Source organism: Pinus tabuliformis, chromosome 3_2 (assembly GCF_031772625.1).
Source record: "Pinus tabuliformis cultivar Carrire ecotype Pingquan chromosome 3_2, CPIR1, whole genome shotgun sequence".
Classification (NCBI taxonomy): domain Eukaryota; kingdom Viridiplantae; phylum Streptophyta; class Pinopsida; order Pinales; family Pinaceae; genus Pinus; species Pinus tabuliformis.
Genome location: NC_142302.1, coordinates 1,243,377,696 through 1,243,404,067, shown reverse-complemented (window position 1 = coordinate 1,243,404,067; position 26,372 = coordinate 1,243,377,696). Strand labels below are relative to the sequence as shown.

General features: G+C 42.7%; 1 protein-coding gene across 6 annotated transcripts in view; it reads right to left on the bottom strand.

Annotated features, from left to right (window-relative positions):
- LOC149185237 (plastid-lipid-associated protein, chloroplastic-like) overlaps positions 1-26,372 on the bottom strand; it is a 147,249-nt gene that overhangs the window by 87,548 nt on the left and 33,329 nt on the right. For all 6 annotated transcript variants that reach the window (XR_016257360.1, XR_016257359.1, XM_089417849.1 and 3 more), the window contains one exon: positions 13,148-13,294. Coding sequence is in view for 4 of the 6 variants with exons in the window: in XM_089417849.1 (XP_089273975.1) it covers positions 13,148-13,294 (147 nt within the window). In the remaining 2 variants the exon portion in view is untranslated. The remainder of the gene's footprint in view (positions 1-13,147; positions 13,295-26,372) is intronic.

Sequence of the window (26,372 nt, the reverse complement as noted above, 5' to 3'; positions counted from 1 at the left end):
AACAAGCAAACAAGTGATATCGTTGTTTTTGGACCAATGTCCCCGAAAAAACCCAATGCGGGAAAAACCGGTGCAGCTATCTGAGGGTTTTAATTATAAGCAGTTTCATAATACAATCTGGGTGCCAAAACCGGCTCACCCAACAAAGAATAATCTCGGCAATAGTACCTCTCAGTCGGAGACAAATGTTCCGGCTGAAACCCTGGATAAACAATCCGATAGCTCCCAGCTCCAATCTGCCCCACGAAAACCCCAGTGTCTGCCTCTAGGGACTGCGTCAGCCCTTCCTGGCCCAGCGTCAGCCCAATAACCCCTGTGTCAACCTCTGGAGGCACTGCATCAGCCTCTAGAGCCTCTGCGTCACCCACGCTGGCTCTTTGAGGCACTGCGCAGCTCCTGGCTGCCTCTGCGTGGGCCCTAGCTGGCTCTGTGTGGCCTCTGGCTAGCTCTGCATACGTCTCTCCCACCTTCTGCATTGATTCTCCCGGTACCCTCTCTGCTTCTGTATTCACTGCCCTCAGCTGCAACTCTGATCACACTTTCGACTTCCTAAGCAAACCCTACCCCAGAAAATCGAAATCTTGATCAACTCGGTGTGTTCTCCAAGTGACCCTCAAGCCTCCTCTTATACTTTTCTCGTTGATAAATCAACAATCGAGATTAAGTCCCTAATCAATGGCTAAGGTTAGATCTGGCTTGATCCATGACTTTTGGACCATTTTAACACAGTTTTATATTAATTCACATTAATATTTTAATTTCCCTAAGTTTAGACTTAGGGACTCCATTTAAAATATTAATTGTTTTAATATCTCCCAAACTGTTTAGAATTTGCCCAAACCCCTTTTGGGTATTGGAGATTTCATGTGCCTTAGCCTCTCCACCAATTTTCGTGGCTAGAGCACATCCGATGCTACCCCAAATCAACACTCCCTCTTAGCGAGGACTGTGCTCTAGTAATACTCCTCACTTAGCATCACTCTGATCATCCAACATCGGTCCCTGTGCTGATCTTAGGCCTGTTGCCCAACATCCTCTGCACTGCTGCATCCTTAACTGCTACCCATGGCCCTACCACTGCCACTACTGCATCCATACTGCAACTCCCTCTACATCCGTGCTGCTAACCATGGCCCTGCCACTACCACTGCTACATCTGCACTGCAGCCCCTCTCATCATGCTACATCGTGCTACCCGTAGCACTACCACTGCTAACTGCTGCACTACAACCCAGTTACTGAGAAGTAAGTAACTGATCTCCCAACTCTGACATCTCTGTCAGGCTAGAAACACTCCTGATGCTGAAGCTCCCTCTGTCACTAACAAGTGCTCCCTCTCTGACCTCTGTGCTGCTGCAACAACTCCATGCATCTCGCATCGTTGCACACCTCTCTGTGCCATCCTGCACTGGTGCAACACTCTCGTGCCTCTCGCATTGTTGCAGCCTGCTAGCCTTGCGCTGTCCTGGAATCCTGCACTATAGCTCCCTCTGTTGCTCCATCCGCATCCGTCTCTACTAACATCGCCAGTACTGCTACTCCTCTTCGGGGCTCCCGTAGCAAGGTCTAATCCAAGAGGCTGGGTACCTCGAGGATCCTGCCCCTCATCGCCTGTAGTCCGCCTGACTACAACTCGATGTCTCCCCACTTCTTCTGAAGTGGCACATGAGCACTCATGGCACAATCATCATCTGTCTCCACTTCCTTCTCTGCCCTTGCTGGCGCTGCCTTGGTCTCGGAGGCCTCTCCCTTACTCTTCTTCCTTGGACACTAGGTCGCATAATGACCCAACTCCCCACAGTGGAAGCATTTGACCTTGGAGAGGTCCTTCTTTTGTTTCTCCTGCTTTCCCTCAGATGTTAGGGCAGCATCCTCCTCCTCCTTCTTGATTCTGATCCCCTTGTCGTTGCTTCCCGCCTTGCTCAACCTTTTCTCTTCTTGGCAAAGAGCAGCCCACATTTCCTCCCAATCTAGAAGGGTCGCCCTGCCCAGTATGCTCTGGACAAACACCTCCCAGTCTTCTGAGACTGCGTTCAGGGTTGTTCTCACCATCAATTCTGGATCCAGTGTTGCCCCTATGGAAGTCAGCTGATCCCGAATCTCCTTCAATCAACCGAGGAATGGGTCAATTTGTTCTCCCTTTTGCATCTAGTATGATCACAGCTGATTTTCTAGTAGCATCTTCCTCTGCACGGAAGTATGCTGATACAACTTGGTCAGGGCCTCCCACATCTCCTGTGTCGTGTTCTTCTCGACAATATGTGGTACTATATGATCCTTGACCCCGTCAAGGATGATACTCTTAGCCCTCACCATTGCATCCTCGTACCTGTCGTTATCAATCGGGTCAACTGGGATAGCTATCGTCCTCAAGGTGAAGTGCTTGACACGATTCCTGTCTAGTACGGATAAGATTCTGGCCTTCCAGACTACGAAGTTTGAGGCTCCGTCCAGTCTGTCCTGGTCTCTTACTCCGTGTAGTGCCATTTCGCTGCTCCTCTACTTCCCTCCTAGAAGCTCTTAGTATGACTCCTCTGAGCCTCGATCTCCCTCCTTGAAACCCTTTTGCCAATGTCGAGATGCCCCTCTCCAATCATATGTGCGACTGCAACACTGATCTAGATTCCTTGCCTAGAAATCCACCTCGACAACAACTCCCTCTACCTTGGCCTCGCCCTGTTAGGTACTGTTCTGACTATAGTGCCCCATGTTGGCATTATGTTTCAAGTGTTGTCCTTGATGGCAACTCACTCAGAGGTTGGTACAGGTGCTCAGAGGTTGGTACAAGTGATGGCAACTTGATCAGAGGATAGATCTCAGTACAGCAGGACAAGAAAGAGATATACGCAGGTTCAGCAAAGAGAATCCGCGTGTACACGCAGGTTGGCTTCAGTAAAAGCGCGTACATGTGAAAAGTACCTTTGGTCCGTGGTAGTTAGACCTTGGAAGTTGTGCCTATGGTTTTGGACCATAATGTCTCGACGGACGTGTTGATCCCTAGTTTCGAGGTTGATGGTATTATGTTTCTATGGTTTTGGCTCTTGGTATTGAACAAGGCCTAAGGCTATATAAGGAGAAGATCACTAGGCAAAGGTGTATGGATTGTGAGTGTCTGACGCAGTGAGAGGATCTGGTATTGCTGGTTATCTGTTCGGGACGCTTGGCAAGGGTCAGATCTGACAGCGAAGGCAAAAGTAATCATTTCTAGATCTGCACGCAGGTTGCCTTTGGAAAAAGCGCGTATACACGCGGTTTTGGTACAGTGAAGTAGCGTATGCATGATAAGGGTTAATATTTCAGGTTGCTGCTGATTCTGGTGGTTGTTACAGAGTTCTGGATTCTGGTTTGGGTTCTGTGTTCTTGATGACAGGGTTTCAGTGATTCGGTATTGGGTTGTTTAATGAATTATGATGCAAGTATAAGTTGATGATTGTATTGCGGTAATGTTTGCTTTGTATTCTTGGATCCAGTCTGAAAATTGATGAAACGTGGTCCCTGAAGGTTGTAGGGTCAGCACCTACGTACTAGTAAATGGATCAGCTAGTACAAGAGCTGAGGGGGTTGTAACTCCCTTCCAGAAGTAGTTGGAAAACGAGAGAGGGTTGTAGCCCTCTGCAGGTTGTAGCCTGCGTACTGGTAAAGGATTGCACCAGTACATTGTAAAAGAAGTTTCTCATTAAAGAAGAAAGAGACGAATTGCAGCAGGTGGTTTTCACCCACATTGGGTTTCCACCTTATATCATGGTGTTCATGTGTGTGGCTCTTGTGTGATGTTCTGTTCTGTTATACTGCGCCTGTTTACTGTTAAATTGCTTAATAATGTTCTGATGCATTTACTGAAGATTAAGCTAACTGAATTATAAGATCTCTGGGTATACGCTAGTTGCATTAGACACAGTCGCGTGTACACGCGGGTTCACTTATCTGAAGTCGCGTATATGTTTCTGAGTATGAAATTGAAAAGTTTTATCTGATCTGATAATACTGATTCACCCCCCCCCTCTCAGTATTATTTCCAACACCCCACCAGCTCCACTCTGCAACTTACCCACAGCCTCCTAAACCCCAGCAAACTGAAGGTTAGAGCTCCTAGGCTCTACGCAATCCCGGCACTGGCAAATCAGCCTCCTCAACTAACTGCGTCAGTCCTCCTGGCCTCTGCGTGGCTTTGTGTGAGTCTGCCTTTGCCTCCCTTAGCCTCCGCGCTGCCTCTTCCTGGCTCAATCTTGATGACGCAGGCACTGCGTCACCCCTTCCTTGCTGCTACTTTGTTAGGAACAGCTTCTGTCACTCAAAACAGCTGTTTTTTGTTGCTACTACTCTATTGGGTTGATGTCCTCAGTTCTCCTATGATCTGCAACCACACTCTGATACCATGTTGGAATTTCTAAGTCTAACTGTTAGAAACCCTTCATGTACTTTTTTGATTTATCCCTGCCTACTTGTTCTGATTAATTAACAAGTTATTTACCATGTAAATATTGAAAATAAATACAAGTACATGCTCAACACATTACAGATCATCAACTGAAGGAAACAAAACAAGCACACAAGTGACACCATTGTTTTTGGACCAATGTCCCCGGAAAAACCCAATGCGGGAAAACTGGTGCAGCTATCTGAGGGTTTTAATTATTAAGTAGTTTCAGAATACAATCTAGGTGCCAAAACCGACTCACCCAACAGAGAATAATCTCAGTAGTAGTACCTCTCAGTCGGAGGCAGATGTTCTGGATAAACACTCTGACAGCTCCCAGCTCCAATCTGCCCCACGAAAACCCTAGTGTCTACCTCTGGGGACTACATCAGCCCTTCCTAGCCCAGCGGCAGCCCAATATCAACCCAATAACCCCTACGTCAACCTCTGGAGGCACTAGGTCAGCCTCTAGAGCCTCTGCATCACCCATGTTGGCTCTCTGAGGCACTGTGCAACTCCTGGTTGCCTCTGCGTGGGCCCTAGCTGGCTCTGCATGGCCTCTGGCTGGCTCTGCGTCCCTCTCTCCCGGCTTTTGCGCTGATTCTCCCGGTACCCTCGCTGCTTCTATATTCACTACCCATCAGCTGCAACTCTGATCACACTTTCGACTTCCTCAGCAAACCCTGCCCCAGAAAATCGAAATCTTGATCAACTCGGTGTGTTCTCCCAGTGACCCTCAAGCCTCCTCTTATACTTTTCTTGTTGATAAATCAACGGCCGAGATTAAGTCCCTAATCACGGCTAAGATTAGATCTGGCTTGATCCATGACTTTTGGACCATTCTAACACAGTTTTATATTAATTCACATTAATATTTTAATTTCCCTAAGTTTAGACTTAGGGACTCCATTAAAAATATTAATTATTTTAATATCTCCCAAACTGTTTAGAATTTGCCCAAACCCTTTCTAGGTATTGGAGATCTCATGTGCCTTAGCCTCTCCACCAATTTTCGTGGCTACAACACATCCGATGCTACCCCAAATCAACAAGCATATCCTGATCATACAACATTGCCCTCGCTGCTTCAACAATAGTTTTGTTCTTCCTCTCTGCTACTCCATTCTACTCCGGATTATATGGAGTTGTCCATTCTCTTTTGATGCCTTCCCTTGCGCAAAACTCAGTGAAGTCTTTATCAATATATTCTCCACCATTGTCTGAGTGCAACACTTTTATCCTTTTCCCTATCAGATTCTCAACCAGGGCTTTAAATTCTTTGAATCGATGAAAAACCTCATCCTTGGTTTTCAGAAAGTAGATCCAAGTCTTCCTGGAATGGTCATCAATAAAGGTGACGAAATATTTGGCACCACTACGAGCTTTTGTGGACATGGGTCCACAAATATCTGAGTGTATCAATCCCAGAACACTCTTTTCCCTATTGTTACTTCTGGAATAAGCCGCTTTGGCATACTTGCCCATTACACAACCTCTGCATACATCGTCTCGTTTGGTACTTAATTCTAGAACTCCTGTGACGGTTCCTCTAAAAATTCTTAGAGCCCCATGGTGTAAGTGCCCCATCCTTTTGTGCCATAGTTCATTCAAATCTTTTTCACCACTACTACCTATCAGTGCCATTGGAGATTCTAGCTGTAACTTATACAGTCTGTTACTTCTGACTCCAATTTGGGCCTTCTTCTTCCAACTCAGATGTTTGACATATACTTTCTTCCCAATGAAGTAAACATCATAGCCCTTCTTCTGTAACTAAGATACAAAGAGTGAGTTGATCCCCAATCCAAGCACATGAAGCACATTTGTAGCTCAAAGTTGATCCCCTACTTTTGTTTGAAAAACTATAGTACCTCTTCCTACAGGGATACATTTTGACTTATTTCCCATGGTGATTTGGAAGTTCATATGTTCTTCTTGATAGCTCGAGAAGCATTCTCGTATTCTCGTCATGTGCACAGAAGCCCCACTATCAATATACCAAACCTTAAAGGAAGCAGAACTTGACAAGCAAGCGACTTCTTCTTCCAGTCTGGAAGCCAACACAGAATTGTCGTGATCCATTATATTCTTCGTGCTTTCCTCTTTCTCGGGAGAACTGCGTGAGTCCTTTTGAGTTGTTGCTCTAGCATCATGTTCACGACTCATTGCAGATTCTCTAATCCTGTTGCCCGATCTCAGCTCTAATACCATGTGAAAATTTCTAACATGAAATTCTACTACAGTAACTGATTTATTTCTCCTACTTATTTTCCACAATAAGTTATTTACAGAACCCTTCACTAAACATTGAAAGTAAATTCTACTGCGGTTGTCACATAATAGCATAGAGAAAAGAACAGTGAAATACAAGCACATGAATCAATCACATCAACACATTTTTTTTTACAATAGTCCCCGGAAAAACCCAATGCGGGAAAACCAATGCAGCAGAGGAGGGTTTATTTATTATTCTTCAGCAACAATCTCTTTACAAGGAATGATTTGCAGAACATATAGAAACCTTTCTGAAAACACTTGAGATAATTTTCCTCCACCCTTTGGAGAAATTCTGACACCCAAGAGACCCTCCAACCTTCACTGCGTCCCTTGTTGCGCTACCTCTCTGAGCTATCCCTCTGCGTTGTCCTCTTATGCACTGCGTCCCCTCCTCCTCAGTCTCCGACTGATGCTGATACCCTCCTCTTCCTTCACTCTGCAACTCTCCCTATGAAATCAAACTCTTACTTCTTGAGAATCGATTTCCCTCGGATTACTAAGTATTTGTCCGGTGTGTCTCCAAATAATTCAATGACTCTCAAGTCTTCATTTATACTTTTCCTGTTGAGAAATCAATGGTCGTGATCTAATCTCTAATCAACAACTAAGATTAAATTAGACTTGATCCTCGTCTCTTAGAAGCTTCCCACCCATATTTTCATTAATACCCACTAATATTTTAATTTTCCAAAGTTTAGACTTAGGAAGCCAACTAAAATTATTTTAATAAAAATACAATCCGAGTGGAATTTCACCAAACAATTTATGGGTTTGGAGCTCTAATGTGTTCTAGCCCCTCCACAAAATTGCGGAGCTAGAGCACATTCGATGCTACCCAAAAATCAACACTTTACTCCATATGCCCCAAAAAATATATTCGCATACTAAGGCATTAATCTTCTATCCTCCATCACCCACTTTCATTGCAAATCTTCTAAACTATTTTGTTATGGTTTTACTCTCCTGGTGATTCCCAGGCTGTGTGTTTGGGGATCTTTCCCTTTGAACTCAAACCCTGAAGTTACCCTAAATCCATAGTAATCCTATCCTCCCTAAACCCCAATTGATCTATCCATTGGTTGGTGGAAGTTTTATTCAAAGCCTTAAGGAGCTCCTGACTTGGCTTGTTTGGGAAATTTGATCCTAAGATCTACCAAGGAGAAGCCCTTGAGTTGGAGGAGAGTTGGCCAAAAGCAAGAAGAGGGTTGGTGAGATGATAGTGGCTCCCTCTAACGTGCAATGGATCTCGTACTTGAGCTTTTAGAATTTATCTCAAGAAGTGTGAGATTTTGTCGTAACTGTGCCCAAGTCTCCTAAGCCCACCACTGAGGGGATGGGACCCTGTTGAGTGCATTACTATTGATCTATCAACTACAAGCTAGGGGAAGAGCCCTAACAACCATGAATTGCCTTCTCTTATGGCCAACACGGTTAACATTTAGTTTGTTTATGCTTAGGGCATAGGACCTTGTGTTTTGAAGTTATCACTTTGTTGGGTTGTTTTGGTCTAAGCCAACCCCTTCTTTTTGCACTTGCTCATGACATCGACTTCGAGATGAGTTGTCTTATCTTGTGTCAACACCACTTTATGAGTTTTGCTTTTGCTTGTGGATGTTGAGTTGACAACATGTTTTTTTATAATTGAAGCTTGTACATATTGCTTATTAATAAAGTTTGAAGGAAGTTTTATTCAAACAAAAAAACAACTCTATATCATAAATATGTGTTATTGTGTAATGCAAAGACATAAAATCAAAGGTTGTTCCTTGTTCATATGTGCTCTAATAAACCAACAAGGCTCTTCCTTCTCTTTTATTCCTTGTGCATATGTGCTCAATTAAACCAAGAATGATCATATGGCGCTAACTATTGCAAGAGCATCTTCAAAAGAGGTTAGATAAGACATAATCATCACATACATCTAGTGATTGAGTTGGTTTTCATTCATACTAACCCTATTATGCAAACTCTTTTCTTCATGAGTTTCAAGTGTGGGGGAGTCATTTCATAACATCATATTATGGATTTTCTTTCAAACTATACAATAAGTTTGCATTATATGAGTTTATAATAACTCAGTGCACTAACTTCATGCAAGTACACAACGGATCACTACAATGTATCCCCTTGAATAAGTACATTGTGCAACTACTGTTGGATAGTGTTGCCATTCATGTCAAAGTTGTTGAAGTGTAAATAGGTTCATGTTAAAATTGGCAACTAGGGCCAAACTCCATGTGGGTCTTCTTATTTATGGCAGCTGATATTTGCCTTGGATTCCTCTCGTCGAGAGGTGTAGGATTGATCTAAAGATCATCTGATTCCGACATGTATTCATGGAGATATGAATTTATTTGTGTTATGTGACAATTCGTCAAGGTCAGCCAGCAACCAAATTACCCCAACCTATCCTCAACGTTTTATTATAAATAGAAGAGGTCTTCAAGTCATTTTGTACACACTCATCTCTTGTGATCTCTCTCTTCATTTGTTTGGGTTTTGGTGAAAGAGAGATCTAGAGGGAGTGCCCTAATCACAGTCATGGAGGAGTCTTATACGCTGCCCTAAAGAGATCAAATCACAGTCCTAGGAGGAGACATCTAGACGCACAGAAAGGAGGCTCTTCTATGCAGCAAGGAGAGGCTTCAATGCGTTGTCCAAGGGAGCTTCTATTCGCTGTCAAAGGAAGCTCTAAAAGAGCCCTAGCCGCAGACAAGAGGAAGGGTTCTATTCACAGCTAGCCGCAGTCCTAAAGGGAGGGATCTTGCCTTACCCTAGCCGCAGTAAGGAAGAGTCTTAGCCGCAGGTAAGGGAGAGGATTTGGCCACAGTCCTAGAGGGGAGCTCTAGCCCTAGACGCAGTGAAGGAAAGAGCCATAATTGCAGACACCTATACGCTGTCCTAAAAAGAGTCCTAGCCGCAGTTTAAGGAGGCCTATCTAGCAGCAAGGAAGAAGCCCTAATCACTGTCTTGAAGGTGCCCTAATCCGCAATCCTTAAAGGGCCTTATCCACTGTCAAAAGAGACCCTCTAACGCAGGTCTAGAAGAGACCTTAATCCACAGTCTTATCTGTTGTCCTAACTGTTGTTCTGGTGTACCCTAGACGCAGTTGAATGGGGACCCTAGCCACTGTATTGAGAAGAGTTTAGGCAGCAGAAAGGAAGTCTTCTATACGCAGTCACAAGAGGCTCAATCTGCAGTTGAGAGGAGGGCTAATATAGGCCCTAAATGAAGGCCATAATCCGCAGCTTCAGAAGGCCTGAATCTGCAGTCTGTTGACCCTATACGCAGCAAGAAAGAGACTCATAATCCGCAGCAAAAGAAGGATCTTATTCACAGTATAAGGAGGTCTGGAAGGACAGTGTTTCGGTTGCTATAGATAAAAGAAGCATGGTGACAGCACATTGATAAGGGCTGTTCCTTAGGATTGTTTCAAGGTTGATAAGTCACTGTCATCAGATCAGCATATGTTATTAGTTGCTGACTGTTTGAGGATCATAGGCCTATCTTGCTGCTGGGCTAGGCCGCAGGCCATAGCCAGCAGCATAGGTTGTTCTATCAGTCTTGGACTGCGTGGCCTACTGCAGACTTGAAGGCCTTCATTATTGATGAGAAGGATAACTGCTGAAGCAGTGTCAGTTAGTACAGCAAGAAGATCACAGTGTTCTGGAAATTATATTGAGTCAAGGTTTGACTATGTTCGACTCAGTTTGATGAGCTTCCTATTGATGCCACTTGGATGGAAGATTCTGTCTAGTTTGACCAGCATTGACTTCTCTGGTCAAGGGTTTTCTACTGCTGTCATAAATATCAGATTTATGTATTTGTACTATCTCTCTCTCTGCTGAACTATTGAAGAATATAAGAAGATTTGATCAAGGGTTTCCCCACATTGGGGTTTGTCCCTGGCTGGTGCCACATCTTGTGTCCTCTTGTCTTGGCTTGTCTTCTGCTGTTTATGTTTATGTTCTATCTGCACTTTACTATCATACTGATGTGATTGCTAATCTGAATATTGTCATTGGGCTATTATAAAAAATTGAAGTAAATTGCTCTAAGCATAGAACATACCTAAATTTAACTGTTCGGTCTTCATAATTATGTCTTTAAAGAAGTCAAAAAGAGTTGATTTTATCATGTCTCATTTGGACATTTAAAAGAAAGAAAATTGAATTTTAAAAGTACATTTTAGTGTCTCCAAGTTGACCAAGTCGGCCTGCCCAAGGGATGTGTCTGTTTGCATGAAGAAACAACTATATATTGGCACCTATCCTGCACCATTTGCAACCTATTCGGATCTCATCTGTGAAAGGTAACCGAACTATCTAAGGTTAATGCGGGCTACATTTCAGAGGCTAATGCAAGCTGTCCAAGGCATAACATCTCTGTGGTCATACAAATTTCTGAAGCAGTCTTTCTCTATGGGACATAGCATCTAAGGACAGGAATATGGCATCTTGTGATCAGACTTATTGACAGAGTTGTGACAGAATTTGGAGGGCTGACTTGGCACTTGGGTAATCGTCTACTGATCAGTGTGTCTATGACTTGGATTTCTCTTGTTCACTAAGATTCTATAAGGAAAGGATTACTGGGTTTTCCCCTTGTGGGTTTTGCCCTAGCAGCTAGCCTAATTTCTGGTGTTCATTGTATTTTTGTGCATTGTATTTGTATAATTGCTTGATTACCTCATGAAAGAAGTAAAATGATAAATGGAAAACATATATATATATATAGTCACAAGTAATTATCATGTTAAGAAATTCTCTCTTGCATTTGAATTTCAGCAAAAGCCAGGTGAGCATTATGTTTAGGACATATAGAAGGAAGAGGGTTATGGGCTTGTAATGATTGGACATGGTTTGTGCAAACAAGATGCAACAAATATTGGTGATAAAGGAGGCCTTCATCCAATCATTCAGGAGATTGGATCTCATATCTTGTTGTATATCAGACTTTACAAGCCTAAATCATAACCAGAACTTAAGGTCGGCCCCAAAACTATGTTATAATTACCATTGACAAATTATCTAAGAACATTGACAGGTCGGCCCAGCTAATTGACAAGTCAGCATCCCAATAAGTCAACGTCTAAACCACTATTAATTAACCACACATGTGACTGGTTTTTTCTTGTGTGTAAATGAGCTCTGCAGTTTAAGTGTCTGTGTTTAAGGAAGCTTCTGGAGTCCAGAAGGTGGAGCAATGTCTCTGACGTGAGGCAAACCGAGGACCTCAGTCAGAGTGCACAATAGAAAGACAGAGGTCAAGTTATTGTTTATTGCTGGGTTAATTTATGTGTGATAGCTGATAAACTTCTATAAATTGTGGAGGGAGCTGACCACACCTGTGGAGGAGGCAGGGCAAATTTCTGGGGTATCTTTTGGGGCAATTCTTTGTGAAAAGGTTGATTATCTGAGGCAGCAGGGCTGAATTTCTGTGGGTGTCTTAGTGATGCTTTTACCTTCTGTGGAACATAACTACAGGAACAGGGCCAAGTCACAACAGTAGACACATTATAGCAAATCAAGAGCAGAATAGATAGAGGACTGTGTTGAAGCATCCACAGGGCAAAGGTAGAGTCTGTTTGGGCAGTGTCAGGTGGAAGGCCAAGATCTGTCCCTTATTTTACAAGTTGCAGGAGCAGCCGCGAGGGATAGTGTAAGGCCGCAGGTGTTGAAGGTTGGTCATGTTTTCTTATGAAAGATTTTAGTGGCCTATGAGAGCCCCTAAAGTAACAGCAAGACACAGGCATAAAAGGCCTTGAAAGCAGTCTGATTGATAGAGAAGAATCAGAGGTGGCAAGGTGGCCCTCACTCTCAGCCAGGAGGATAGACCATCTGAGGAAAGAGTAGAAGATCATAGACTTTAAGGGGCATTGGAGTAGACCAGTAAATAAGGCAGAATCAAGGAGGTTGGTCAACGTGCTTAAGGAACATTCCACAAACTAAGTGCAGGACAAAGGCATAGGAAGCAGGACCGGGGAAGGAGAGCTTACCAAGGAACAAAGGATTAATTTTGAAGATGTATGTTGGTGCCTATAGATTGTTTTTGCTGAGTTGGTGTTCAGCTGAGGAGATTGGAGTATCCTGTAGGTTGGTGCCCACACATTTGCTGAGTTGGTGTTTAGTTTAGGGGATTGGAGTCTCCTATAGGTTGGTGTCTACAAAAGTTGTAAGTTGGTGTTTACTTTGTACAAAAAATCTACAAAACATTTATAAAGAAAATTGTATAAGTGTTTCTTATAAAAAAATTGTATTATGATTTATGTGCATTTAATGTGAAGGTGAAATATTATTAAAAGAGAAATACTGATTCACCTCCCCTCTCTCTTCCCCCATCCTCTCATTATATCCAACAACTACAACAAATAATGAAAAAAATAGCATGTCAAAAAAATAAAAATAAAAATAAAAAAGTTCACATTGGGAAGGAAATCAAATAAATATCCACCTTCCCACGATTGGTATTTGCTACAGCTTGAATAACGACCTTCTTCAGTTGTTGAATATCTTGGTCCCCTTGAATAGTATTTGTACTTTCATCCCTATTTTGAAAAGCACGTTGTTGACACTGGCCCCTTTTGTCATGCATCAATCCCTGTCCATCAATAACCAAGCATTATATTCCATGCCATGATCTTTGTGAAATAATTTGAGAACATTCAATAGCAATGGAATATAAAGAAGTTATTCTATTTAACAATCCAGAGCCCTAACTCATTTCTCACTTCAATTTGAAAGACTATTGTTGAGATTATAACTAACTATTAGAACGCACAAGGACAGAGACGGAAGACTTGAATCATTTCACTATCTGAAAATCTTTTAGACAAGAGATGTCTAAGATACATGGAAGAATAAAGAATGAAACTTCTTGATATGAAATTGAATTGTAGTAAAGTAAGAAGCCAAAACGACATCCAAGGGATGAGCAAACATAACAAATTCTAAGGACTCCAAGGAAGAAAAACTTGTGTGCTACAAACATAATGACCGATTATATTCATTCGTTTTCCACAATTTTAGTTCATTATAGAAACTAAGGCAGCCCAATAATTGAACGAAAGTTAATTATCAGAAAGGAAAAAAAATACAAATTTTCAAAGAAAAATTTAATGGGAGAGGAAATCAATGTTGCAAATATCTTTTCAGGAGATATATCATTGTCAGGAAAGAACTAATCAGAAATATCAAGGAAAATATCATAAAATATCAATAATTTGGAAAATGTCAAAAAATCAGAAACATAGAAATTTCAGATTATTTAAAAAACCGAAATATCAAGAGCAATTGGAGATATTTACGACATTGAAGGAAATGCATAAGGTTCCATTTTCTATGCAACAATGTTGTACTATAATCTTACATTGGTATTGTTGCCCACCAAAATGGGTAACCCCATAAGAGAAACTTTTTCTCCTACATTTGACAGCCAGTTGGGCAGCCAGACAGCAAGCAACCCCTGCCAGCCACCATTAGATGATGATATGCGATGTGCCTCCGCCACTTGCATCAGCCATGTGCTTCTTTTTGAATAGTATTGTCATTGATGTCAAAGTCGGTCATTAATGATTAGCATGAAGAGCGCATCCTTTGAGGAAGCATGAAGATGAAGGTTTTAACCCCGTACAGAAATTCCCTGCATACGAATTCTAAAAACAGAAAATAAACAATAGCGAGAACATAAAACATAAAATAGATATACATAGAGATTTTCCCCTGGATCCCAAAACCAGGACTACCAGATTGATTTTTCATTATATTCTTTTCAATGTTACAATACATATATATACATGTCAAAGCATCCATAAACCCCAATCCATTAACCCTGGATTAGAACATAACCGTAGTTCCCTTGACCGGATCTACAAAATACCATGGACAGAAAACCATCATGCCCAAAACCATGTGTGAAATCCATGCACAAAACCATAGGTAGGTCCGCCCACCTAATATAGGGTCGTGGAAAGAATATAACACACACCCAACATTCTCCCACTTGTTGTTTTCTTTCCACAGGGGGCCACAAGAGAGCTTAGTCATTGGTCCAGCCCTACAACGCCCATTGTTTCTCTACACCAAGAGAACTTCTCAGTGCTCACAGACTTTGTCAATGCATCTGCAGTATTCTTCAAAGTGTCCACCTTTACCAGCAACACCTTTTTATCCTCAACCATATCCCTCACAAAGTGATACTGAACATCAATGTGCTTTGTCTTTGAATGATAAGCAGGGTTCTTTGCCAAGAAAATTGCACTTTGGCTGTCACAGTCTATCCTTATAGCTCGTTGTACTAACCCCATACTTAAACACAATCTCTGCAACCAAACTGTTTCCTTGCTTGCATGAGTGGCTGCCATGTATTTTGCCTCTGTAATTGAAAGTACCACTACAAACTGCCTCTTACTCATCCCACTGACTGCACCTCCAAATAGGTTAAACACATACCCACTTGTAGATCTTCTCTGATCTAGATCTCCAGCCCAGTCTGCATCAACAAAGCCACGGATGTCCAAAACTCTATCCAATCCTGGTCTTCCTTGATAGCACAAACCATAATCACTAGTGCCATGCAAATACCTGAAAACCCGCTTCATTGTTGTCCAATGCTCCTTCCCTGGTTTTGACATAAACCTGCTCAATACTCCCACTGCATGTGCAATGTCTGGTCTAGTACAGACCATTGCATACATCAGGCTACCGACTGCACTTGCATATGGAACACAGGACATGTCATCTTCCTCTTCTTGTGTCTTGGAACACTGTTTAGCAGATAACTTTACACCTACAGGAATAGGAACCTTCACCGGTTTACTATCCTGCATATTAAACCTCTGCAGTATTGTCTTGACATACGTCCTCCGGTTTAACCAGAGCTTCCTCTTTGCCTGATCTCATTTAATTTCCATGCCCAAAATATAGTTTGCAACACCAAGCACATTTGGCTTAGACCCTCAAGACACATAACCCATCTGCAATACAATATGATCTAGTAAACCAAGTGATTTGTAATAAAATAATTAAGCCAACTAGCTTAAATTATTCCCAAACCACTTTTACATTAGACTTAACTAAAAACACTAGGACTCACCTAATAATTCAACAATAAATTTCACCCTAGCTTTGGGGTTTAAGCTGGAGGGAAAAAACTCTTTTGATTAGCCGTGTCTAGAAACATAGGTAATCAACAAGGTTAAAAAACATCCTAGGATGGAATTCGTCATCAAATTATAGGCTTACCTAGGTTGTTACATAGACTCAAGGTTTTACTAAAATCATTTACATTACATAACTTGCAAAACGGGATAACCGTGACACATGGACTACTGATATGTGATCTGATCCTTGTTGAAAAAGTTGTTACTTCCGCTTCCCTGGAACTTTGACAATTTGAGTGCAACAAGTTCAAGGCTCTCAAAGAAGGGCTCAAGGAGAATTTCAAGATTTAAGTTTAGAGTATGTATCTTATAATGGAAACCCTCAAACCCTAAAATTCTTGTGAAGGCTTGGATTCCAAGTGATCTTTGAAGAATTATCCTCAATAACATATGGGACCACACAGGACCAAGTGGACCTGGGGATTATGTCAACAGGGGGATGGGTTTAGAAACCAATGATTTGCTTGACCTAATCCGGAGAGAGAAAGGGACCAAAGAATGAATTTTCAATACATGGCAAGGTGAGGATCCCAATGAGGTCTTTTAGCCTAAGGAAACCAAGGGCAAGATTGATCTTGAGGCTAGGGCTTGAGGTATCTCACAATCCCATTGTCGGAATTGCTTCAAAATTGGAGGGTGCCTAGGAGAAACCCCAACGCAGAGGATGCCAAGAGATCGAATTTTTTCAGTGGTTGGTTTGTAAGATAAATGATGCCATAGGAGATCTAGAAAGAATAGGTTAGAGAAGGAACATAAGTTTAAGGTGATCACCTTTATGGTAGACGAGTGCCTAATCCTTTGGAGAGATTTGGAGTCAAGAGTAACTATGACTATGGATATTGAATTTTCTATGTCAAGGAGGCTTCAAAGACAACTTCGCATGGCATTAGAGCAGCAACTAACGCAGCTTCAAGAGCTTTATACTTTGTTTTGCAAAATAGATGGCTTATCAAGATGAATTTCAATGAAGAAGAATCTCTAGGAACATTCATTCATAATACATGGCCCATACATGAAGCATCACTATCTAGAAACTGAATTTCCACAACTTCGCATAAATGGATGCAGTGAATTAGCCCTAGTATAGCGAAATCCCAACAACAATGTATGTGACAAAAATAGAAAGAGAAAATTAAATTGCACTTACATGTATTTAGAGTATATCCAACCATCAAGACTTTGCCAATCAAGAAGCTCCAAGAAAAGAGAAAATAATCCAAACATCAAAATTCATTCCATGCCCCAAAAATTTGTCCTCCAAGAAGGATAGCGAAGTTCTCTAAAGAGATACAAGTCCAATCCAAGTGATGATGAGAGAATTAATCAACTCATCATCTATTTATACAATGTCTAGTGAATTTGATTAATTTATTTCGGCCTAATTTAGACCCTAGAATAAAATAATGTGCAAAATAACAATAACACTTGGTGACAAGCCCACCAAATAGCTCAATAATACATGAATAAGCCTCTCAAGAGTGTCGAATGATCATCAAAGTGAGTCATTGGGCCTTTGAGGAGGCCTAATGAAGTCCAAGGGGTGTCGTGATGAAAAAAATGACTCCAAACATAGTGGATAAGGGGTTGCCCCCTTGTAATCCAATCAAAAACCTGTGGTGCTCCCAAGTGGGTGTGGGGGCACAAGGACATCCTCATGGGTCTCCAAATGGATCAAATATGTCTGTAAACCATCTTTAAGGGCTAGAGTGGTGACATAAACCATCCATCTATAGTGGGACGCATCCTGAAACATCTACCAAGTGTGTGGTGCAACTGTGGAGCTGGCTGGTCATGGTGGACCAGGTGCATCATTCTCTCCAAAAGGTGGAACACGAGCCATCAATGAACATTGTTGGGGATCCATGAAGTGATATCTGCTATGGTGAAGGCCCATGGCTCTCCACGCTCACCCTACAAGTGCCAACGTGGCACTTTGGAGGGCTAAGATGCCATATAGTGAGACCAACCCCCAAATGAAAACCCACCTGCAATCCTGCATAAGATTCAATGCATCCCCTTGCTCTCTAATACAACAAATCATTAGAATAATAAAGTAATAATGCTTACAAGTTATGGGATCAATGGGGCACTTCATTGTGGCATGCCCCTCCTTAGCGGGCTTTGGCAAGTACAAGTGTCTCCAAGCTCGAAAAGGGGTTAACCAAAGACCCTATTAGGCAGTTTCAACCTCTAAAGGGGATGGCATGTCCATAGTACATCCTTTAAGAGATAGGTGGAAAATGATATGATGATGGAATGGAGTGGGGGATCAAGGGAAACATCCAGACCACATGTCAAGGTACATGGGTAACTATAACAAGGGAAGCCCACACTTAGGTATATGAGTGTAAGAGGGAGAAAATTGTGGTACATAAGTTACCCTGGCCTTTATTTTTCCACCCTTCTTCATATGCATTTTACCCTTTATTGATTTTTCTTCATAAATGCTCAAGGCTCCAGAGGATGGAGAGCATGATGTGTAATATAGAGCAGTGAATACCCCCTTGAGGTGGGGTAGTTCATCGCCCACCAGGGGTTGGGACAATCATGGGTTCCTTAATGATGGAGGGGGGGGCTCCTCTGGGGCCCATAGGAACCAAGGTGATGGCCATGGATAAAGGATAGAGCTCATGTTTGGCTTTTGCCCACGTTCTGAATTTGTATGTCCCGACCATCTCTTGCATTTTGTTGTACATTTCCAGTTGAGAGTGGCCAAATTATGCTTTTTACTTTCTTTTTAATTACATCAACCTCCAGGGCATTGTTCCAGGCTCGACCCAAGGTGTGGACAAGGGGAGGGGGAGGCTAACCCTATGTGGACCCAGTGGACACATGTGGACCCGGATGGGAAAAGAGATGAATGGGGTTAAGATGAGTGGAAGGGGAGCAATGTAGGTGGTGTCGGGAAGCGGGACCACGCAACCAAAATCGAGATTTCCCATGTAGTGCCAACCCTAAAGCTAATGGTTAGTAAAGGAGATACCACGGGACTAGGATACAAGGGTAACCACGAAATCGGGCAATGGAGACAAGAATAAAAACCTAACCCACTCTTTCCGCCGAATCCCCCCACCAATTCATGCCCAAAAGTACCCATGACAAGTAAGGAAAACTACTCAACTATACCAATGAAAAGCCATACCTTTTGGGAGGCCTTTATTTTTCCACCCTTCTTCATATGCCTTTTACCTTTTATTGATTTTTCTTCATAAATGCTTGAGGCTCCAGAGGATGGAGAGCATGATGTGTAATATAGAGCAGTGAATACCCCCTTGAGGTGGGGCAGTTCATCGCCCAATAGGGGTTGGGACAATCATGGGTTCCTTAATGATGGAGGGGGTCCTCTTCTAGGGCCCATAGGAACCAGGGTGATTGCCAAGGATAAAGGGTAGAGCTCATGTTTGGCTTTTGCCCACGTTCTGAATTTGTATGTCCCGACCATATTTTGCATTTTGTTGTACATTTCCTGTTGAGAGTGGCCAAATTATGCTTTTTACTTTCTTTTTAGTTACATCAACCTCCAAGGCATCGTTCCGAGCCCGACGCAAGGTGTGGACAAGGGGAAGGGGAGGTTAACCCTATGTGGACCCAGTGGACACATGTGGACCTGGATGGGAAAAGAGATGAATGGGGTTAAGATGAGAGGAAAGGGAGCAATGTAGGGGGTATCGGGAAGCGGGACCATGCAACCAAAATCGGAATTTCCCAAGTAGTGCCAACCATAAAGCTAATGGCCAGTAAAGGAGATCCCACGGGACTAGGATACAAGGGTAACCACGAAATCGGGCAATGGAGACAAAAATACAAACCTAACCCACAAATTCTGCTGAATCCCCCCACCAATTCATGCCCAAAAGTTCCCATGACAAGTAAATGACAAGTAAGGAAAACTACTCAACTATACCAATGAAAAGCCATACCTTTTGGGAGGCCCACAATCGAACATACATTCATAACTAATGGGCAAGGGACCACATGGCTGGATCAGGTGGCGGAGAAAATGGCACATCGAGCTATCTAGAGTTTGCAAGGGGCTGTTGGCTGCCGACTGAGGACCATCTACGACAAAAAATTTCTCCCATATACACTACCCATAGTTGGTGGGTAACATCTGGCTCCAAGTGGGACATGAACTCTAGGGAAAGTGCATAAACCACTTGAACAAGAGGTCATGAGAACACTAGCAAGCTCTTGGTTACCGCAGACCTATTACCTGCTTAGTATTCAGCTCTGGTGTCTTATAATCACCCATGCTTAGTATTCAGCCGTAAATCAACAGAAAAGTAAAGAATTGACAATTTAATCTAAATGCATTTAATCTACCATGAGAAGCATCATATGATGTTAGTTCTAGTGTGGAAATCAACATGCAGTGCATCCTACCCTAACATGCATATAGTAAGGCTAGTACTAAGTGTAATCATAAAACCAATGCAACCAACATATCATCATATCCATATACATATGTCTGCCAGTATGATTACTCATGTAGCAAACCCCAAATTGAATGTGAACCCAAACACATGGAGGATGCTGCGGGCGGAAGGTGCGAAAATATGGTTTCCATATGAGGTAAGAGGAATCCCCAAGAGAAAGAACACGAGTCAATCTAGAAATGCAGAGCCTTCCCTCTAAGTACACAATGGTGGAATGAATGATTACCTTTAAGAAGTTCTTATCACAATCATTGCTCATAATATTGTGCTTTGTAGAGGCCACAAGGTTTTGATGAGAGGGGAACGAAGGGCGAGGGAAGGAAGGGATGTAATAAATAGGTTGCTCAAGATGATGGACACATTGGAGAGGGGAGGTCATGGAGTGATCAAAATCCTGAGGGTGTGTCCAAGGAGATAAAGTATAGTCAATGAGGGGCTCTTTCTTGACACTGCACTCAAAAGGGGGAAAGGGCTCACGGTCCCTTGGGATATGAGGAGGGGTGAGGGAACCACTTGAGGAAGACTCAAGATGATGAACAACAAGAAAAGGCAAAGGGGAGGGTGAAGTGTCATATTCAATGGGTTTTTCTTCCCCAAAATCATAATCTAAAGGCTCAAGTGATTTGAATATAGAATCATAAGGAGGATAGGTAGGAGCCTTATTGATTTCCTCATTGTTAGCATCAAAGATAGGGTTTTCCCTAAAAGGAGAATTGATTACTTCCAACTGCCCCTCTTCATGCAAGGGAAAATAATAATTCTCCTTCCCAAGGGTATCGATGGATATGTCTTCATAAATAATGCTCGAGATAAAGGGAAAACAAATCTTAGCCTCATCTTCCTTGTAAGTGTCATAAATGGGAGCACAATCAAATTGAGGACCAACAATTTCCCACTTCTCCTTTTCAATGTGGAAGTAATCTCCAATGTCATTTTCCAAGGGGCTAATGGGATCACCTTCCTAAAGGTTCTCAAAAGAAGAGTCATCGGGAGTAATATCCTTGAGAAAGGCAAGGTTAGTCTCAATTTCATTTTCCATAAACTCATCCTTCCCAACACATGTGTTCTCAAAATCATCTTGTTCATCATGTGGACCCAATGAGGACTCATCTTCCTACTCATTACTTAGATCCCCAAGGTTATCTCCAACCTCTTCATCTTGACTAATGAGACCTTCCCTTCGAAGGGCTTCCTCTAGGCTCTCACAAGCAGCTTCATTAGATTGGAATTTTGGTCCCTTATACTCTATGAATCTGTTGATCAATTGGATAAAAGATGAAATGCTTTTCGGCTCACACGAGTCAAGCCAACCTCGGTGCTTGTATTCAATAGAGGCAATAAATAACTCTATGAGGTTGTCTAGATGAGCCACATTAACCTTGGAAGCATGCTTAATAAGTTTTTCTATGTGGTCAATTGCTGTGGATGGATCACCCTTGAATTGTGGCATATTTTGCATGAACTTCCAATCCAGGCCATTTGGGTATCCTGGAACCCATGTGATATCCAAAGCAGGAAACCACTCATGAAGCTTTTTAGAAGCCATTGATCTTTATATATTGATATCATGGGAGTTGCCAGGGTGAACTAGAATTGGCTTAACAAATGCTTGCTTTGTTGATTTATGTAGCGTCGGATGTGCTCTAGCCTCGAGATTTTGCAGAGAGGCTAAGATACATACATTCTCCAAGACCCAGAAATCATTTGGGAAAATTCCACCTAGAGGTGGTTTAATAAAAATAATTAATCATTTTTTATGTATTCCTAAGTCTAAACTTAGGAAATGTGATTAATTAAAGGGTATTAATTAAATCTGGTGTGAATCTTCTACAAGAAGACGAGGATCAACTCCCAGTTAATCTTCGCCTTTGATTATGTTTTAATCTTGTCCGTTGGTGCTCCAACGAGAGATTATATAAGAAGCAGCTTGATGGGGACTTGGAAAACACACCGAGCTAGTGAGATCTATAGATCGAATTTCTCAAGAGTAGCAGCGTTGAGTCGCCGAAGAGAGATCGAGTGTTATTTTTGCAGTGAGGAGCAAGGATAGTAGATCGGAGGAGCATTTTCCAGTTCCGGAGAGTGCAAGGCAGAGAAGGCAATGAGAGGTTCAGAGAGGCAGCGCGGTGCCATGTAGAGGCAACGCAGAGCTTCAGAGGGAGTTTGTATTTTTGTTGGGAGCAATCAAGATCTAGAGCCGGAAGCCAGGGTGTGAGACCAGAGGGCCAGATGGCCAAAGTTCCAGTCAGCAGAAGATCAGCTAGAAGGGTGACGCAGTTCCTAGAAGTTGTGACGCAAATAGGCTGACGCAGAGGCAGTGTGGGGCTAGCCATTTAGAGCCTGGATTAGATTCGGATCGCTAGTGACAATGTGAGAATATTTCTCACTACCTCTTTGCCAGTTTATTCTTTGTATCAGATTGCCAGTTTGGGCATCTAATGATTTGTACTCAGATTACTACTACATAATAATAAAACCCTCAGCTGTTGCACTGATTTTCCCAAGTTGGGTTTTTCTGAGGACATTGGTCCAAAAACAACGGTGTAATTGTGTGTGTTTATTTCTCTCCTGTGCAGTATTTTGTTTCCACAATATTTTATATTGTGAAGGCTGCAGTAGATTTTATTTTGATGTTTACTATGTAACACTGTAAATAACTTGATTCAGAAATTAACAAGTAGGATAAATTTAATCAGTTGTTGCAGTAGGAATTCGGGTCTCCAAATTATCAAATGGTATCAGAGCACAGAACATAAGCTGGAGAGCTCAACGCAGAAGAAAGGAGGCAATTCGAATTTCTGTGCAAGCAAGAAATTGAAACCCTCAGGGGCAACATATTTCCTTGGCCAGAAGGGTCAGTTTTTCGTGGCAAGTTTACTTCTCTGAGTGAGTCGACAGAGAATAAAAATTTTCAAATCGAAGAGTACCAGAGGTAGAGGGAGTAGCAATCGTTTCCTTGCAGAGCAAATCTTCAACTAGGACACAGATTTTGCAGCAGTTTGCTAGTGCAAATAGCATTAGGAGGAAGGAAGAGCACACACTAAGGGAATTCTTTCCTCAGGGGACTTCTAGCCAAGAAGTTCGAATTTTCCTAGCAGAGTAGCAGTAGCTGTGTGCGGGATTTCTCACTCCATAATGGAGTGCGAATAGCTGGGCAGCAGCTGCACAGAGGAGAAGAGGAGGAATTCGACTTTTTCAGAGAGATGGCATCAGTTGGGTTGAGAGATCAAGATCGGTTGGACGGGGCCTCCAACTATGTGATCTAGAAGACTAGAATTTCCTGCCTTCTAGATGAGAATGATCTCAGAACTCACATCGATAGTGTGGTAGTTGTACCCGCAGATGCAAATCCGCTTAAGATGTACAAGAAGAAGATGGCGAGAGCTTAAGAGGTTGATTCTGGATGGGGTTTGAGATCACGTGCTATCTCACATAGCTGGCAAAGATACTGCTCGGCAGATGTGGGAGGCACTAGCTACGCTGTACGAAGGATCTTCTGAGCAACGGAAGATGTATCTTGAGGAGAAGCTGAGATGCACAAGGATGTAGAAGGGGGAGCGTATAGACCCCTTCCTTACTAGGCTTCAGGATGTCCGAGATCAGTTGCCTTCACTAGGGACAGCACCCCAACCTACAGAGTTTGTATGATTAGCTCTGAACAGTGTTTCCAAAGAATGGCAAGTTTTCGTCCAGAGTATCTTGGGCAAAGAAAAACTACCAGATTGGGAACGTGTGTGGGCTGATCTGCAGCAGGAGGAGATGAGGCGAGATCTGGTGAAGAGCACCATCAGTGGTGCTAGTAGCAGCAGTGGGACGAAGCAAGTAAAGGAGGAGGAAGACGTGGCCCTCGCATCTAAGGGGCAACAGGAGCAGCACAGAAGAAAGGAAATTTCAAAGATCAAGTGCTTCAGGTGTGGTGAGCTTGGCCACTATAGCACTCAATGTCCTCTCAGAAAGAAGGACAAGGAGGAGAAGCAAGATCAGGAGGCTACATCCGTTGAGATAAACAAGTTGTCCTCCAGATTGGAGGTAGAGTTTGCCATGACTGTTGAGATGCCTCCAAGGGTGAGGTGGGGTGATTTGGAGTTGTAGCCCTAGAGAGTTACAAGATGGGTAGGATTCTTAAGGAGGTCCATCTCTTGAATCAGTACCTTGCTACGGGAGCCCGTAGTCAGTAGTAGCAGGATAGACCAGTGGCAGTTGGTGTAGTCAAGTGCTAGAGTGATAGATGCAGTAGCTAGTAGCAGTTTGAGACTGAGCAGCGCAGAGCAGAGTTGGCGGCAGTGCAGATGGCACAGGGCAGAGTCAACAACGCAATGGCTTCAGTGACAGCACAGAGGCTAGCCGCAATCAGAACTCGGACAATGGATACATCATACTGACCACAGCTGGTTTAGTATTTTGGACGCTTTTACGTTGCAGTTGTTGCAGTTGTAGCAACAACAGTTGGAGAGAGTTGCAGTGTTGGCAGTGGTTCAACAGAGTCAGCAGCAGCATGGATGCAGCAATCAGAGTTTCACAGTAGTTGATGGGCAACAGAGCCAGACATCAGCAGCGCAGCAGGAGATGGTGCAGAGACAGAGTGATGCTTCAGTGGGTTGCCGCACCAGAGCACATTCCTTGCTAAGAGGGAGTGCTGCTTTTTGTAGCATTGGATGTGCTCTAGCCTTGAGATTATGCAGAGAGGCTAAGACACATGCATTCTCCAAGACCCAAAAATTGTTTGTGAAAATTCCACCTAGAGGTGGTTTAATTAAAATAGTTAATCATTTTTAATGTATTCCTAAGTCTAAACTTAGGAAATGTGATTAATTAAAGGGTATTAATTAAATCTGGTGTGAATCTTCTAGAAGAAGATGAGGATCAACTCCTAGTTAATCTTAGCCTTTGATTATGTTTTAATCTTGGTCGTTGGTGCTCCAACAAGAGATTATAAGAAGGAGCTTGATGGGCACTTGGAGAACACACCGAGATAGTGAGATCTAGAGATCGAATTTCTCAAGAGTAGCAGCGTTGAGTTGTTGGAGAGAGATCGAGTGATCTTCTTGCAGTGAGGGGCAGGGATAGTAGACCGAAGGAGCATTTTCCAATTCCGGAGAGTGCAAGGCAAAGAAGGCAAGGAGAGGTTCAGAGAGGCAGCACAGAGCTTCAAAGGGAGTCCATATTTTTGCTAGGAGCAGTCGAGATCTAGAGCTGGAAGCTGGGGTGTGAGACCGGAGGGCTAGAGGGTCGAAGTTCTAGTCAGCAAAAGATCAGCTGGAAGGGTGACGCAGTTCCTAGAAGTTGTGACGCAGATCTGCGTAGGCTGACGCAGAGACTGCACAGAGGCAGTGTGGGGCTAGCCATTTAGAGCCTGGATCAGATTCGGATCGCTAGTGACAATGTGAGAATATTTCTCACTACCTCTTTGCCAATTTATTCTCTGTATCAGAATGTAGTTTGGGCATCTAATGATTTGTACTCAGATTACTACTGCATAATAATAAAACCCTCAGCTGCTGCACCGGTTTTCCCAAGTTGGGTTTTTCTGGGGACATTGGTCCAAAAACAACGGTGTAATTGTGTGTGTGTTTATTTCTCTCCTATGCAGTATTTTGTTTCCGCAATATTTTATATTGTGAAGGTTGTAGATTTTATTTCGATGTTTACTGTGTAACATTGTAAATAACTTGATTCAGAAATTAACAAGTAGGAGAAATTTAATCAGTTGTTGCAGTAGGAATTCGAGACTCTGAATTTTCACATGCTTCACCCTACAAGCATTAACTTTGAGGTTCAATGAAGAACTAGGGCTTCGTTCTTCCAATGGAGTCGCCAATAATGATATGTCAATATGTCGTATGGAGAACAAAACACTCAGTTCGTGTCCCAGGCAACGACGCTAGAAATGTTACCGCTCAAACTAGCAGGGGTCCTAAAAGGGGACCCTTGGAGTGCTACTACCAGATTAAGGGAAACAATGGAACAATAGCCCTACAAGCGTTGACTTTGAGGTTCAATAAAGAACTAGGGCTTCGTTCTTCCAATGGAGTCGCCAACAATGATTTGTCAATATGTTGTATGGGGAACAAAACACACGGCT